The 15,630-nt window shown below is 44.1% G+C and overlaps 1 protein-coding gene and 1 pseudogene across 1 annotated transcript in view; both read right to left on the bottom strand.

The window, feature by feature from the left end:
• Window positions 1-11: 11 nt before the first annotated feature.
• LOC118928520 (FYVE, RhoGEF and PH domain-containing protein 5-like) overlaps window positions 12-15,630 on the bottom strand; it is a 368,415-nt gene continuing 352,796 nt past the window's right edge. The window contains 6 exon segments of the mRNA XM_057487954.1: window positions 12-484; window positions 487-522; window positions 525-1,064; window positions 2,385-2,487; window positions 6,896-7,067; window positions 8,604-8,684. Coding sequence (XP_057343937.1) covers window positions 81-484; window positions 487-522; window positions 525-1,064; window positions 2,385-2,487; window positions 6,896-7,067; window positions 8,604-8,684 — 1,336 coding nt within the window. The 3' untranslated portion in view covers window positions 12-80.
• The window catches only part of LOC118928521 (FYVE, RhoGEF and PH domain-containing protein 5-like), an 86,155-nt pseudogene continuing 79,473 nt past the window's right edge, over window positions 8,949-15,630 (bottom strand).

Here is a 15,630-nt window from a genome sequence, read left to right as displayed (position 1 = left end):
AAAATTGGAGGAAACAGCTGTGGTGCTGCCAAAGGCTGACTGGGTGCTGGAGATGGTGCCCAAAAGAGAGGCTGCGGGTTTCAACCCATGAAAACCTGACCACACAGTGCTGCCAAATGCTGGCTGGGGAGGGGGTAGGGCTGCTGAGCTTCCAAATGGAAAGGAGCTGTCGAAGCTGGGGGCCAGTGCTGGCTGGCAGTCCACATCTGCTGTCTGTCAGTGACTCTGAACGTGTGCTGTGGGGTGACTCCAGGATAGGATGGGACGGGGGGCCTGGTGCCAGAACTAAAGGGAATGTTGAAGGCTAGGGTGGTAGTGCTGCTAAATGTCAGTGCAGGCTGGCTCTGGGTGATGGGGGCGGAGGTCGTGAGGGTGCCACTGAAGCCACCGAAACTGGCGGTGCTGCTGCCAGCAGCTGTCTGGATGGCGCCGGGCCGGGACTGGCTGAAGGTGATGGCTGTTGTTGGAGCAGGCATGGCCAGAGCCTGCCAAACTGGAGTATGGAGCCCATGGCTGGGCAGAGCTGGCAGCAGAGGCAAGGGGGGACCCAAAGAGGACAGGCTGGGCAGTGGAAGCAGTGGGGCTGGTCATGCTGCTCACAGTGCTGGTCACACTGCTCACACCAAAGCCAAAGACAGGCTTCTGGGCAGAGTCTGTGGCTGTGCCGGTGGTGGTCCCCCAAGCCGGTGCTGAGGGGACACTGACACTGTCCAGGCCATGGAACAGAGGGGTATTCATGCTAGTGCCTGAAGTAGTTGTCTGACTGAAGGAGGAAGGAGTTGACAAGGGCAAAGATGTAGGTAGCCCTGTGCTGCTAAAAACAGGACTGAAAGTGAGGGGCAGTCTCCTACTAGTCAGGGTGTGGGCAGAGCTGGAAGATGCCTCTGTTGTGACTTGGGAATGGCTGGATGTCACAGGACCCTCCTTCCCACTTTTAGGTGGAGGCACAAAGATGGGCTTGAACATGGGACGTGCTGAAGACACAGCAGGAGCTGCCAAGGCAGAAGGGTTACCAGGTGGTCTGCTCAGCATTCCAAAGAGAACACTGGGCTTCAGGGTGGGGCCTGGGGCAGGCAGGGCCTAGGGTTTGGCAGATGTCTCACCCTGAGAGGCTGGAGGTGAGTTGGTGGCGTCACTGGCTGGTATTGTGGGAGACGCAGGGTTCAGCCCTGAGAAAGGGGCTGTGTATCTGGAGTCTGGGGAGAGGCCCTGGCTGTGAAGAGCCAAGAGAGCCCAGAAGGCCAGGTGTCTGCCGGGGCGAACAGGCCATGGGCGTGGCTGTTAGGGAAATACATATGAGTGGGGTGGAAAGAGCAAAGCCCCCTAGAAAGGACTCAGTTAACCAGTTAAATCTAGAAATCCAGAAAAGATTCAGAGTTAGTTAATCAGTTAAAGCTCAAAAGGTCAAGAGAAACTTGGCCTTGAAGGTTTGAATATTCCCCAGATAAAAGTATCTGAGCACAGCCCATGTCTTCATTGTATCCATTAGATCATTGTATGATTTACTCTAGCCTGTTAAAAGGCCCACCTATAAACAGCAAAGTAAAGACAGGGAGATCCCACCTTAAAGCCAAAATTGTATTTTAAAAAAAAAAAAGGAAGTTTCAGAAGGAAGATTCTTAACATACTCTTTAGCAAACAAATAACTCTGCCCACCTTGGAGGAAAGGCAGTCTTGATAAGCTAATTTTGCAGAATTACCTAGAGGACTGATGAGTAACTTAATGTCTCATCAAAGATACTTGAGACCACTTAACAAGCCCACACCCTAGCCCTCTGTCACATTCCTGAAAAATCCTTAAAAGAGGGAGCCCCCAACCTTTCACTGTGCTCCTATGTGAGGTCACCCGCACTTTCTAAGTGCGTAACCTTTTAACTTTAAACTCCCTCTTTTCAACCTTTCAGGGTGCTGCACTCCTCTCTCTGAGGTCACCTGCACTTCCTAAGTGCATAACTTCAACTCTTCCCAACCTTTCAGGGCACTCCTTTCTCTGAAGTCACTCACACTTTCTAAGTGTGTGACCTTTTAATCTTAAACTCTTTCTGTCCAACCTTTCAGGGCACTCCTCCCTCTCTGAGGTCACCTGCACTTCTTTCTGGCTAAGTAACTTTAAATAAAACTTTTACTCTGCTTCACTACTGTGTCTCTGCTCTTCAATTCTTTGTCAGGGCGGGGACAAGAACGGAGTAAAATGCACAATGCCTCCCACCCAACATTGCCACTGCAGCAGATTGTAGGAAGAAGAAAAGAAAATGTCAACTATAGTAACTCAAATGTGATGGTATTTGGTGCTCTAGAAGCCTTGCTGGGCTAGGGATTCAGGAGTCAACAAATATGACTCTGCAAACCGTCTCTGGAGTGTGAAATTAACCCATATTCCTTACCAGTCTTATCCTCTAAGATCCTCTTCAGCCACTGTGACTGAGCTTGCTTCTCCTGGTAATACTCTTCAACCGTGATGGAGCGGCCGATCCAGGGAGCTGGAGGCTACCAAGAGAAAGAGGAGAAGCCAAGCCAGTCAGAAGGAAGTGAAACTTGTACTGACCCTTCCATTCCTGAGACGCAGGGGAGCCAGACTAGGGTGGGCAGGGGTGGGTGGACAGACCATACCAAGATCAGCAGGATCCCTTGCTTGGAGGGCAACAAGGGGAAACTTGCATCTGCGTGGCTGGGAGCTGCTGGGTGTCACTGGAGAATCCCAGGAGTTCTGCTCCCTACATGTGGTTGTATCTGCAAATAAAGTATCAGACTTACTTTCTTCCTGCTCTCTTCCAGAAATGGAGAGGTTTATCTATCCAGCCTAGTTTTTAATACTGAACTTTCACTAGGTGTCTCTGAGATTCTTTCTTCTATGGTTTGGGCTCTTGGATGGTGTTGGCAAGATTATTTCTAACAGTCAAGATGATGTGAAGTGGTCATTGCTCCAAATGCGTGCATATGGTTGCTTACTGGACAGAAATTGCCTGGTCTGCTCAGATTCCCCCACCTAGGCTTACCTTTCCCCAAACCCCCCAGGTGGCCTGCGTTATGCTATATGAGTCTGGGCAACCTTTCTCCCTTGTCAGACCATAAACCCCGAAGGACAGAAACATCTCTCTCTGTAACTACCAAGCCCCACACAAATCATGGCTCAGTACGTGTTTCCAGTGGGTTGTCCATGCGCCCTCCATACACTACCGCCAACACATGCCATGTGTTCATCGACTTACCCTGTTCTCCCTGGGACTCCTTGTTTACCGGCAGAGCGGAAGAGCCAGATCCCTGAGGACTGTCCTCTTCTCTGTAGGAGAAAGAGGCACAATTAAGTTTAGAAAAGCACTGGATAACTTCTTACACCCTCCTAACTACCAACTGACCAAAGTCTAGAACAACCATGACTAAGATCTCAGTGTGTCAAGACAACAAAAAGAAGCAAGGAAAATTCCTAAAGAAATGAAGGGAGGCAGTTCACAGAAGCCATAGACACCTTTGTCTTAAAACAAGCAGAAAATCTTCAGAACCTTACATACAACCTGCCAAGTTTCTGAGAGTCCTAGTCACACCTCTATCTCTTAATAAAGCAGCATTCTAGTCAGGAATCTAGGGGGTCAGCTGGGGTCTAGAATGTGAAGCCTCCTGCCCACCCCTATCAGTCACTGTTCACTCTGTCCCCTTCAAGCCCTTCCCCTTATGCCCCAGCCCCTCACGCTGCAGCATAGGGGAAGCAGAGGCCGGTGTGGTCACACTGTGACGACTGCAAGAGATGAGAGCGATTCAGGGCGGCACCGTCTCTGCCCTTTAGATGTGAACCGTTTTGATTCTCCAAGTAGGAGGCTCAGAAAGCCTAAGAGCCAAGTAAATTTCCTTCCTTTCCCACCCTCATTAATCCACACAGCAAATCACCAATTACCTCATTTTCTTTTCTGGACTCCGGTGTCTGTGAGCGGGAGAAGGGTGAGGCACTGGGACGCCTCTTCCAGAGCTAAAAGCCAAACGCAAGTCACGTGACTGACCTTGGGAATAACAGGATCTGACCTTCAACAATTCTGTGGCTCTAATCCATCACTGTATATAAAGTCTCCTTTTCAACTGACTAAAAATACATTTCTTTGTGAAGTGGGGCTCTGAAAAGTGAGTCAATTGCCAGTATTTGAAAGGGTTGTCATTGGCCAAAGTTGGAAAAGTTGCATCAGAAAGAGCAGCTACACTATACTGAGGATCATGAAATGTTTATGAAATGTCAGTTCATAAAGATAACAGCAAGAATCATACTGGTCAGTTTTGGAGTTAACTACGGCATCAGTGCCTGCTTATCCTGCCACTCCTATAGATAGGGTTTGTTCTATCTAGAATTACACAGACCTTCAGTTAACAAATGCAGAGGGAAGGACAGAATTAGAACATCACCATTTTGCCACAATGGACATAGACAAAGGTGATAAATGGCCGCTAAAATCAGCAGGTGAAACGCTCATAGGAACAAAGTGTAGGATCAGACTGACAACTGAGCCCAGTGGGAGGCAACCACACAGCACGTGCACCCAATGTGATGCAATCAGAAGTGCACAGCAGCACCTCTGTCCAAATCACTGAACTTGAAACTCATCAAGGCTCAGGAGCCAACTGCCCATTTACAGGGAAAATAGGGATAGAGTACTTGTCAAAATGGCACCATGACGAAAACAAAATCCAGAATGTAGTAAATTCTATAGAACATAATGACTCAGACTTTTCAAAAGTAAGAAAAAGCATAGTAGTAGTACCGTTGATTGAGTCTAAGAGGGGCCTGACGTCCCCGCTGCGGGGGAGGGTGCGGGCGGCCGCCGCCCCAGCCCGTGTGCTCCGCTTCTGTGGTGGTGGCAGCAGCAGCCGCGGGTACAGCCCGCGGGGGAAGCCTGACAGCTGGAGGCCGCCAGGGGGCGCCGGCCGCGCGGGTCCGGGGAGGCCATGCTGTGAGGCCGGCGACCTGCCCCCTGCGGCTCCTCGGGCGGGCCGAGGCGCCCAGGATAGCCAGCATCCTGGCGGGGCCCGTGCACCCCGGGGCTGTGTCTGGCGCGCCCCAGGACTGTGGAGGGGTTCTGCCACTGCGGGGAGCTCGCCGGGCTGGCCGGACGGCCTGAGCAGCACGCCCGGGGAGGCAGAGGCCCCGGTGCATGCGACCCTCCCGTGGTCGACCCCGCAGCTGCCCGTGACGCGGGGGTGGCTTCCCACGCAGCTGCGTGGCGGGCCGTGGGAACGCGGGCTCCACCCCGCCCCCGGGGACCAAAGGGCAGCGGAGGGCGAGTCCCTCGCCCCGCCCACCCCCGGCGTCCAGGCGCCCCGCCCCGGGCACCCTTCCCCCGGCGCGGATCTCCGAGCATCATCTCTCCACCCAGGCCTGTTATAAAGTTGATTATTTTTACCCTGTGTGCTTGTTAGGCCATCAGATACAACCTTGTATAATGCTAAGTCTGAAGCTCTGAGTGTGAATTAAGTCCCCTGAAATGTAAATTTCGGTACTTATTTTGGTGGCACTTCTTGAATGCTTACTATGGACAGTGTAGACGCATCAACACTTTGCATGTACTGCCTCACAACTATCTTATGAAGTAGGTCAAAATCATTTCCATAAGTGTACAACCTTACCGTCATATTTTTTGTTACATACATTAATTAAAATACCTTTAATGCTCAAAAAAAAAAGAGTCTAAGAGACATGTGAACCAAATACAATGAGTTGATTTTTGGTCCCTGATTCAAAGTAACTGTAATAAGACAGGGAGGGTAAGAAGGGCAAATTGGAGCGATGATAACTAACATTAAGTCATTATTATTCAGAGGAATAGAGGCATTGTGGTTATTAATGTTCAAAAAGTTTTAAAAATACACTGAAGTACCTACAGGTGAAACAACGTGTTTGTACTTTAAAACACAAGAGGAAAACCAATTTGGGGTGGGGGTGTTGATGGATCAGGACTGACAAAACACTGTTAACTGCTGGAGCCACATGGAGGTTCATTATGATATTTTTCCTTCCTTTTGTGTATGTATGACATTTTAGATAAAATTGTAAGAAGGGGCAATGACTATGTATGTTAGGTCTGTTGTGATCACTGATTGAGGAAATGTGTGTACAGTGCTCAGCAGAGGGCCTAGTGCAGAATAGATCCAGGTAAAGCTTCGTACTATTATGCTCTGCATTGTCCTAACTGCTTGGCTGGGGCCTTCATCTCCTATATTTGTCATTTATCATTAATGTGTCATTTATATTACTCTAAGAGCCTTCTGTATGGATGAAAACTTATGTCAAATTCTTTCTGCTCTCAAAAACCTCCTTCACACATGTGTTACTTTTTTTCCAGCTCCTATATATTGGGTGCCTGCTTACTGACAAGCACTGTAATGGGTGCTTTTCAAACATTACCATAAATCTTTATAACAATCCTTTGGAGAGTTTAAGTCATTTACCTGCCCAAGAGTCTATAGCTACTAAGTGCCAAAGCCAAGATTTGATCCCAAGTCATTCTGGTAGCAAAACTTGATCTGTTCTCCAGTCTACCCTACATCCTTTCTAAAAATAATTATAACCACTTATTTTTAAAACTTTCATTAAATTCCCAGTGCCTAGAGGATGAATTTATGACCCAATGCAATTCAGACTCAATCTACCTTTTTAATCAAATTAGTGCCATTTTTTGAATTATTCATCCTCTGTCTATTTATCTATAATAATGGCTCTGTCTTGTATCAGGTTTCCACATAGGTATTCTGGGCTTTCTAGTTTGTTCCACTGGTCCATAGCGATCATTCAAGGGTTGGTAACTGCTGTTAGCTTAGAGGTGATCTCAGCATCTGACAGAAGGTGGCTAGTAAACACTGCATAATCAACTAATAAATACAAAGAACCCAATTCTGCCACACCACCAGGTGCATGTACCTGAGAGATGCCTCCAGTAGAAGTGTAGGAACTGGTAATGGCATTGCAGCTGGACATACGGATGCCACATGCGCACGTGCCCTTCGAGCAGCTCACAGCAGAGGTGCAGGTTCTCTTATGCAGCTCGCCATCTGAGCTCTGGGAACTGAGGCCTCTCTTCAGAGGCCCAGGCCTAACAGGGAAATAAAAGGGGAAAACACAGATGTGCTACTGAAAGGCACCAACATTGTTTTAAGGCTTCATCCACAGTCACAAAATCGTTCTAACGCAATGGAAAAGGATAATGTTAATTTTACTGTTAATTCAGCTAAACATGTCTCACAGTCAGAAAGGGAAAGCTCAGTATTTAAAAAATTAAAAGTATGATTCTACTTATATATACTCTAGGAAACACACACAAATCTATAGTGACAGAATGGGGACCAATGGATGCCTGGCAACAGGGACAGGATGAGAGGGAGATTTTAAGGCTTCACCAAGGGGCATGGGGAAACTTCTGGCAGTGATGGTGATGTTCATTATCTTGACTGTGGTGATGGTTTCGTGGGTGTGAAATTTAGACAAAATAGTTATTGTGGCAAGTTAGTCAAAATGTTCCTCTATGATTTCAAAGAGGAAAATTTATAGGACAATAATTCTGATAAGGACACATGTCAAAATTGATCAAATGGTACACTTCAAAGAGGCACGGTATTTATGTCAATTATACCTCAATAAAGGTGTTTTAAAAAGTTTAGGAGGAACCAACCACTTTTTCTAAGATTCAAACTGAAACAGAAATTCCCTAAACATCTTTCCTGTGAAATAGTCATCCAACCTTTGTGACAGCACAGACAGCTCACTGTCTCCTGGCTGATGAATGTCAACCACAGAGCAGTTTATCCCTGCACTAGATGCAAACATACTTTCTCTTTCACTTACTTCACCTATGGATCCCATCTGGAGCCAAGCCAAGCCAATTGTCCTCCTTTCATGTGATAGTCCTTCAGATTTTTGCAGGCCATTATCCTTCCCTCCTTCATTTCTTTACACCCCTGAGGTTTTTCTCCTCTGGGCTAGTGCTTATGTACCTTTAGAACCCCCTCACCCACCACCACCCCGGGACATCTTGAGTTGCTTCACTCTCTCACAGTGAATTTTGGTCTGTGTCTGCCTCCTCTTGCAGGGCAGCACAGCCAACCAGCAGCACTCCGTGGACAGCAGGACTAAGGCAATCAGGACCACCACTGACCTGCCTCCTCCTAGTCTTTGTTCTGCTATCAGCCCAGAGTAGGAGCATGTTAAGCTTTTCTGGCAGCTATATCATAGTGCTGACTCAATTTAAAAATGTAACTTACCCCAAGTCTTTTCACACACATTTCTAGCCTCTTTCCCTCCCAGCCAATTCTTCCTCAAATATAATTAAGCTCAAATGCAGAAATCTCACATTTTTCTTAAATTTCGTACTGCTGCATTCTATCCATTGCACAAATCTTGTGATCTTTTTGTTACATACTTGGTTATTCAGTGTATCTACAAACCCTCTTAGCCTTAGCATATTTTATGCATATTAATGAAAAATAGTAAAAGGAATTAGACAAAATAGTTATTGTGGCAAGTAACTCAAAATGTTCCTTTCTGATTTCAAAGAGGAAAACTTACAGGTCAATAAGTCTGACAATGACCTTTTCCCAAACAGGAAACCTCACCCAGATGGATTCTTACTTACTCAGGCACAAAAGCAGCAGGGACTCCGTTGGCCACCTCGGGCTTAAAAGCTGAATGGCCACTTCCACTGCTGTCATGGCACCTGTGACAAATCACAAACCCTCAGTTAGATGATACGATCTCTCCTTTAAAGCATACTCTCATATTCCTGGGATCTTATACTCTTTCTACAGAACATAGGTTTATGCTAGACAAGAAAAGGTTGCCTCAGATCTCAAAGATTCAAGAAGGTCAATTTATTCTTGGACTATCCTAATCTAATAAGAAAGGTATAAAAATGCATCAAGACCTTTTGAACTATTCAGGTGTACTGATTATTTGCCAACTTCTCACCAAAGCACTTCAATCACTGTTGGACTCCCCGACCCCCAACCAGCAGAAGGAGGGAGATGTGATGAGTTATCAAAGACCTGAAAGGACCAGCCAGGGGACTCAAGGCGTATTTAAACTGTGGGAGTTGAGTATGGTAGTGATGTATTGCTCTAATACATGCTTCACTAACAGCGAGGAAAACAAATCAATTAACAGAAAAGGCCAGTTTGAACCCACATTTCCCCCTTATTTTTTAATTAAAGAGCTCTAGAATAATGATTGTTGTAACTCAAACAAAAGGTCCACTTTTATTTTTAGGAATTAACTTAGCTGGACAAAAGCAGCAAAGAATGCCTCCTATAAATGGGACAAGGTTCTAAGCCTCACCTCAGTTGGTCCCCTCTTCCTCGCCTGTTGGCCCCTTATGACTGTGCCTGTCTTAGGTTGTTCCTCCCATGAGGAATCTTACCCGTCTCTGGCTAACCAGCCATCTCCCGGGGCCACACAGGGGGAGAACGTGTGGAAAAAGAAGGCATTAGGAGTTGGTTGATGTTTGTCCTCATACTCTTGCTCTTATGTCCAGCCTTAATCATGGAAATCACAAAATACAAAGATTTAGTGCACGGACTTTCATGAGTAACAATGCAAACAAAGAGCAGTCATTTCTTAGACATCACTTCTTGGAAAGTAGCATAAGCATGTATTGGTTTCAACAAACTGGTGATCATATGATGCACCCAGGCTATCAAGACAGGAAGGCAAATGCACAAAAGGAGTAGGCCCACCAATATAGGCCATACCCAATGAATCCAAGAGGACCAATCAGTCCAGGCATCTGAGAGAATTTATCAATGATGTGGTGAATATCATCTAACTGGTTTTGTACCAGTTTGAGAAAAATCAGACAAATGAAAACAACACATCCCTGGGAATTGTTCACATCCCATATGTTCTTTTAATAGCAAATAGTCTACGGCAGCATGATTCTGAAGCACTGCCACTCGGACTTGGTTGAGTTCCAATAAGATAGAAGCAGTTGTTAGTGGTCTTGCTATATGCACAGGCCAACTTTGAAATTTCATACTGCATTTCAGCCACAAGTCCAGGGACAGGAAGGAGAAGGGCAGCAGCAACAGCGACCACAACAGTGTCTAAGAGCTTCAAGTTGTCATCACAGGTAGAAGGCAAGGCTCGGGAGACCTGCCAATGACGATATCCAGGATGATCTATAAGAGCAGGGAGAATATGCCCTACACCACAAACACCTTGATACTGTGAAGAGAAGGCTTGATAAGTTCTGTTATCACACAAAAACACCCAACCATTTGGGAGTTTATAACCATATGGCCATTTTACATGAATGGTAGAGTTACAATAAGAAGGTATAAGAGTACAGTTAATACATATACAATCACTAACTATAGTAGTACTAACAGGTAAATTTAATTGAACCTCTCGAGTAAGAATCTGAGGGGGTTGAGAAATATCTATTCCAGAAATATTAGTAAACACCGAAAATGGAAGCCCCATTCCTATCAAATTCCTTTTTAACAATCCACTAATTGAAGAATCTCCTGTAACACAAAAGGATGATTTATTTATTCCTGATTAGCGAGTTGTAGCCACATGTTAGATGAGGAAAACTTGTTTTCCAGAGAAAGAGATATGTTTAAATACACATAACTACTTTTATACAATGTATCAGGGGTTCCTTTTTAAAATTTATCACAAGAATAATTGCAAATATCGTTTTGGGTCAAAACTTTTATAAATATCATAACGAGTATTATTTCTTTTAGACTGGTTGGTTACATTATACCATCCAAATTTTCCTCCATCTTTTTGCCTATAAAGTTCTACACCATCTTTTCTCCATATTATGGGACCCATGGGGGTGGGGCAAGTAGAAAAACAGTGTAGGACCACTCCTCGGCCAAAATATGGGGATACACTCACTATAGCAATGATAGTGCAAGATTGTACAATATGTATGTGGAGAAACACAAAAAGTAAAAATTTCATTATCATATTAGGATCTTCACTCCAGCGATGAAACTTGGTGGCTATCGATTCTTGACGCTTCTGCCTCCTGGGTTGACATCGAGGGAAGTTCATCTTCATATCGTATCTTAATCCTTTTATGAGGCACCCAAATCAACCACTGGTCTTCTGTAATGACAAACAAACCCTTTGCCCCACACCTTTATATTCCCTGTAAGCCACTGGGAGGATCCAATCGGGGACCACCAAACGGGGACCGCGGACTGTGCAGGAAGAGAAACTTTTTCAGAAAAATGTATTTCCATGGCAGAACGTCCATCGTCTTTCAAAAGATCGAAATTAAGAACATGTAAAGCATGCATCAACCATTGATTAGCTGTTAACTGGATCATGCCGGGTAGTACTCCCCCTATTTGTTTTAATAAGTAATACTTTAAAGTAAGAGGACAGTGTTCAACTAAAGCTTGTCCTGTGGAATTATAAAGAATACCAGTTTTATGAGTTATTTAATATAGTTGAAAAAAATCATTTTAACACAGAAGAAAGATAAACAGGAGCATTCAGTTTTAATAGTAGAGGGAACACCAAGTCCTGCAAAAGCTTGCAGAACATGGGTAATAACGTGGTGAGACCATTCTTCTGACAAAGCAGTGGCCCATGATGCAGAAGAATAGGTGTCTATAGAGATATGTACATGTTTAAGAACTCCAAACTCAGGAATAATAGTAAAATCCATTTGCCATAGGGTGTTAGGATGTGTTCCTTGAGGAATTGTACCAGCAGGTATATGAGGAGTGTTAATCTGAGAACATGTCGAACAAGAATTTAAAATCTGCTGTGCTTCAGAGGTAGAAAGGGAAAAGTGATTCTGCAAAGTAAAAGAAGGTGCGTGAGTCAAGTCCTGGTAACGCTGGGCAGGTGAATAATAAAATGGAGAAACAAGTTTGTCAACTTTGTCAGTTGAAATGAGACAAAGGGCCAGGCAACTTGGAATGCAACCGAATATGAGTAATGAAGAACGGGTGTGCCCGTTGCCGAATACATGACTGCAATTGAAGAAATAAAGTATTAATTGATGATTGTGTTGTTACAAGAGTTGCAGTTTCTAATAAAGGAACAGAAAAGGCCGCATAAGCAGAGTCAGTAACAATATTAAGGGGTTCAGGAAAATCTAATAACGCTTGCAATACAGCATAGAGCTCATTTTGTTGCGCAGAGGTAAAAGATGTCTGAGAAACTTTTGACACGCCAGCGCAAGTAGTATACGCTGCTGTGTAAATTTTAGTACCATCTGTAAAACAAGTAATAGTGTTTAATAAAGGAATAAAAGAAGTTTTTCGTGGCAGGATCCATTGATGACATTGAAAATAGGAAAATAATTTATTTTTTGGATAATGAATATCTATGTTTCCTAAATAATCAGAAAGTGCAATTTGCCATTGGGTATTTTCTTGAAATACTTGTGTAATATTCTGTTTAGACAAAGGGAGTATAATAGAATGAGGATCATATCCAATCATCGGTCACAACCTCTGTCGCCCTTTAAGGATGACGGAGGCCACTTTATCAATATATGACTGCAAAGAAGGTTTGATCTGATACTGTAAAAATATCCACTCTAACCATCCATCTGACTGACAAAGTAATCCTGTTGGAGAGTGGGGGATAAAATAAATTAGTAAGAACAAAGGTTTGTTTAAGTCTATTTTAGACAATTGAGCTCTTTGAATATGCTGTTCAATCCATTTGAGCTCTTCTTCAGCTTTTAAAGAAAGGGTTCGAGGACTATTAAGATCTGAGGGTCCTTTTCAAATAGCAAAAAGATGTTGTAATTTATAAATAGAATACCTAATAAAGGACGAATCCAATTGATATCTCCTAGAAGTTTCTGAAAGTCATTTAATGTTTTAAGATGATCTCTTCATATTTGAATCTTTTGAGGAATAATTGAATTCTCTTGTATCTTGTTCCCCAAATAGTTCATTGGATAATGCATCTGAATTTTATCTGGGGCCATTTGCAACCCCCACTGTTTTAACTCAAATTCTACTTCTTTTAAAATAGCAGCAATGAATAAATTTTTTGGTAAAGCAATAAGAATATCATCCATATAATGAATGATACAAGCAGCCAGCCATTTGTCACGAACTGGCTGTAAGGCTCTATGTACATAATTTTGACAAATTGTAGGACTATTTAGCATCCCTTGAGGAAGCACTTTCCACTGAAACTGTTCAGAAGGAGCTTATAAATTCAAAGAGAGGGCAGTAAAAGCAAATTTTTCTCTATCTGGTACTGCTAAAGGAATGGTAAAAAAACAATCTTTTAGATCAATTATAGCCATATTCCAATCTCTGGGAATCATGGCAGGAGATGGGAGTCCCTGCTGCAGGGGTCCCATAGGTTTAATAACAGCATTAGTTTGCCTTAAATCATGCAAGAGTCTCCAGCCTCCAGACTTTTTCTTTATAAGAAATACAGAGGAGTTCCATGGACTTGTAGAAAACTCTATTCTACCGTGTCGAAGCTGTTCTTGAACAAGCTCCTGCAAAGCCGCCAGTTCCTCTTGACTAAGGGGCCATTGATCCACCCAAACAGGTGTTTGGGTGGTCCACTGTAATGTTAAGGGTGCTGGCAGCCACGTATCAATGACCCCTAAGAAAAAAACTGGGCTGGAGATGAGTCATCAAAACTTAATACAGTATTCCATTGTTGCATTAAATCTTGTCCCCAGAGGTTAATTCCTACATCAACAATTAGAGGCTTCAGAAGGCTATCTGATGTTCAGGGCCCGTACAACGAAGAGTGGCAGAACTCTGCCAAAGTTGGGAGGCTGTTCCAATACCTGAAACTTGAATTTGCTTTTCCTGTTTAGACCAATTTTTTGGCCAATGTTTCAGGGCAATTACAGATACATCTGCCCCTGTGTCAAGCAGCCCAGTAAAAGATTTACCCTGTATAGAGATTGCACATTGAAGTCTATCTGTAGTAATCATCGTGTTAAGCCAAACTTGACCAGTGCTGACAAACCCGCCTTGACCTCTCTCATGAGGAGCTGCTGAAGGAGGAATGTAAGGGAGCAAGAGTAACTGCGCAAGTCTTTCTCCTTGCAGGATGTACAATTCTTTTTCAAAATTAAACATTATTCCAATTTCACCTTTATAATCATGATCAATTATCCCTGGTCTGACAATCAATCCTTTCAGGGTCCAACTACTGTGGCCCAGGAGTAGCCGTACAGAATTAGCGGGCAAAGGCCCAAAAATTCCTGTGCTTAGTAATTGGACTCCTTGTGATGGATGTAAAAAAAATGATTGCCATCTTTGTCAAATTTTGAACGATGTTCATTAGACCAATATCTTCCCTTCTTGCATTTTGGGCATGTTTATGGTGGCTTAGGTTTATTGCCAAATTCTTTGACTTGGGGCCATGACCTACAGTCTTTTTTTAATATTTCCTTGCTTACCACAACCGAAGCATTTCAAACCTCTCCGAGTCCCTCTACTCCTCCCTCTCATGGCAGCAGCCAACAAATTAGTTTGATAGGTTGGGGAGCCAATATCAGCACAAGCTTTGATGTAATCCTCCATACGAGCTCCCGTGGCCTTCAATGGTCTAAGGACCCGTTGACACTCAGTATTAGCGTTATCATAGGCTAACATTTGCAGTAACATGTCCCTCAAGTCTGGATGGGCAACCGTCCATCTCAAATTATCTTGCAACCTAGCTACAAAATCAACATATGGCTCATTAAGGCCCTGTTTGAGCTTACTAAATGGCAGAGCATGTTTTCCTGCTGTCTGTATCTTTTCCCATGCCTTGAAACAGCACAAGCGCAGCTGGGTTATGGCAATATCCTCGTAGCCGGCTTGTCTTTCGAGGTGAAGCCAATCTCCCTGTCCGGCTAATTGCTCCGCTGTCACCCTAATTGGTGCGTTGGCATGCTGATTTTGTACAGCTTGAGCCTTTGCCTCTTCATACCACCATGTTATAAACTGCAAGTATTCTGCAGATTCTAAACAGGTGTGAGCTAACAAATCCCAAGCATGAGGAATCATCCTTTCCTGTTCTGCCAAGCCCCTTAAGAGGCCCATAACATATGGAGAATTAGTACCATATGCAAAATGGCCTGTTTAAAGTCCTTCAAAGTCTTATAAGGGATAGCAGAATAAAGCGCTGACTCCCCCTTGTGGGAAGTCAGGATCCTCATTAGGTCCCAAAGGAGCCAGAGTAACAGGGGCCACTAGCGGCGTCAGATAAGCATCAATGTCACCTTCCCTTTGAGCCTTTTGTATGCCTGCCGCAAAAGCGGAAGCAGTCTGGGCAGAATGTGAGGATTTTTTGCGGTAAGATGAATGAATAGAATTCTCCTCATCCATCTCTGAGGAGGACAAAGAGGAATGGGAGGAAGTAGAGGTATGTGGAGACAGGGACTGTTTGCACGGTCCCGTCACACTGTCTAAGTCCTCATTGTCATACTCTTGTGTGTCTGATTTTGTTTCTGACATTGGAGGTGACTGCAAGGGTTGCAAAGCAAGGGTAATCAAATTACACAATGACCAAACAGGCACAGGGATGACATTCCCTTGCCTGTGTGCCTTTTTAAAGTCTCTCAATACATTATCCCAGTCAGCCTGTTTAAGAGTACCTTGCGGGGAAGCCAATAACAATGTTTTTTAATATATTTATGCAATTGAGCAAAATCTTTCTTAGAA

Source organism: Manis pentadactyla, chromosome 10, assembly GCF_030020395.1.
Source record: "Manis pentadactyla isolate mManPen7 chromosome 10, mManPen7.hap1, whole genome shotgun sequence".
NCBI lineage: Eukaryota > Metazoa > Chordata > Mammalia > Pholidota > Manidae > Manis > Manis pentadactyla.
Note: the sequence above shows the minus strand (reverse complement) of the source record. Positions and strands in the feature narration are given on the sequence as shown.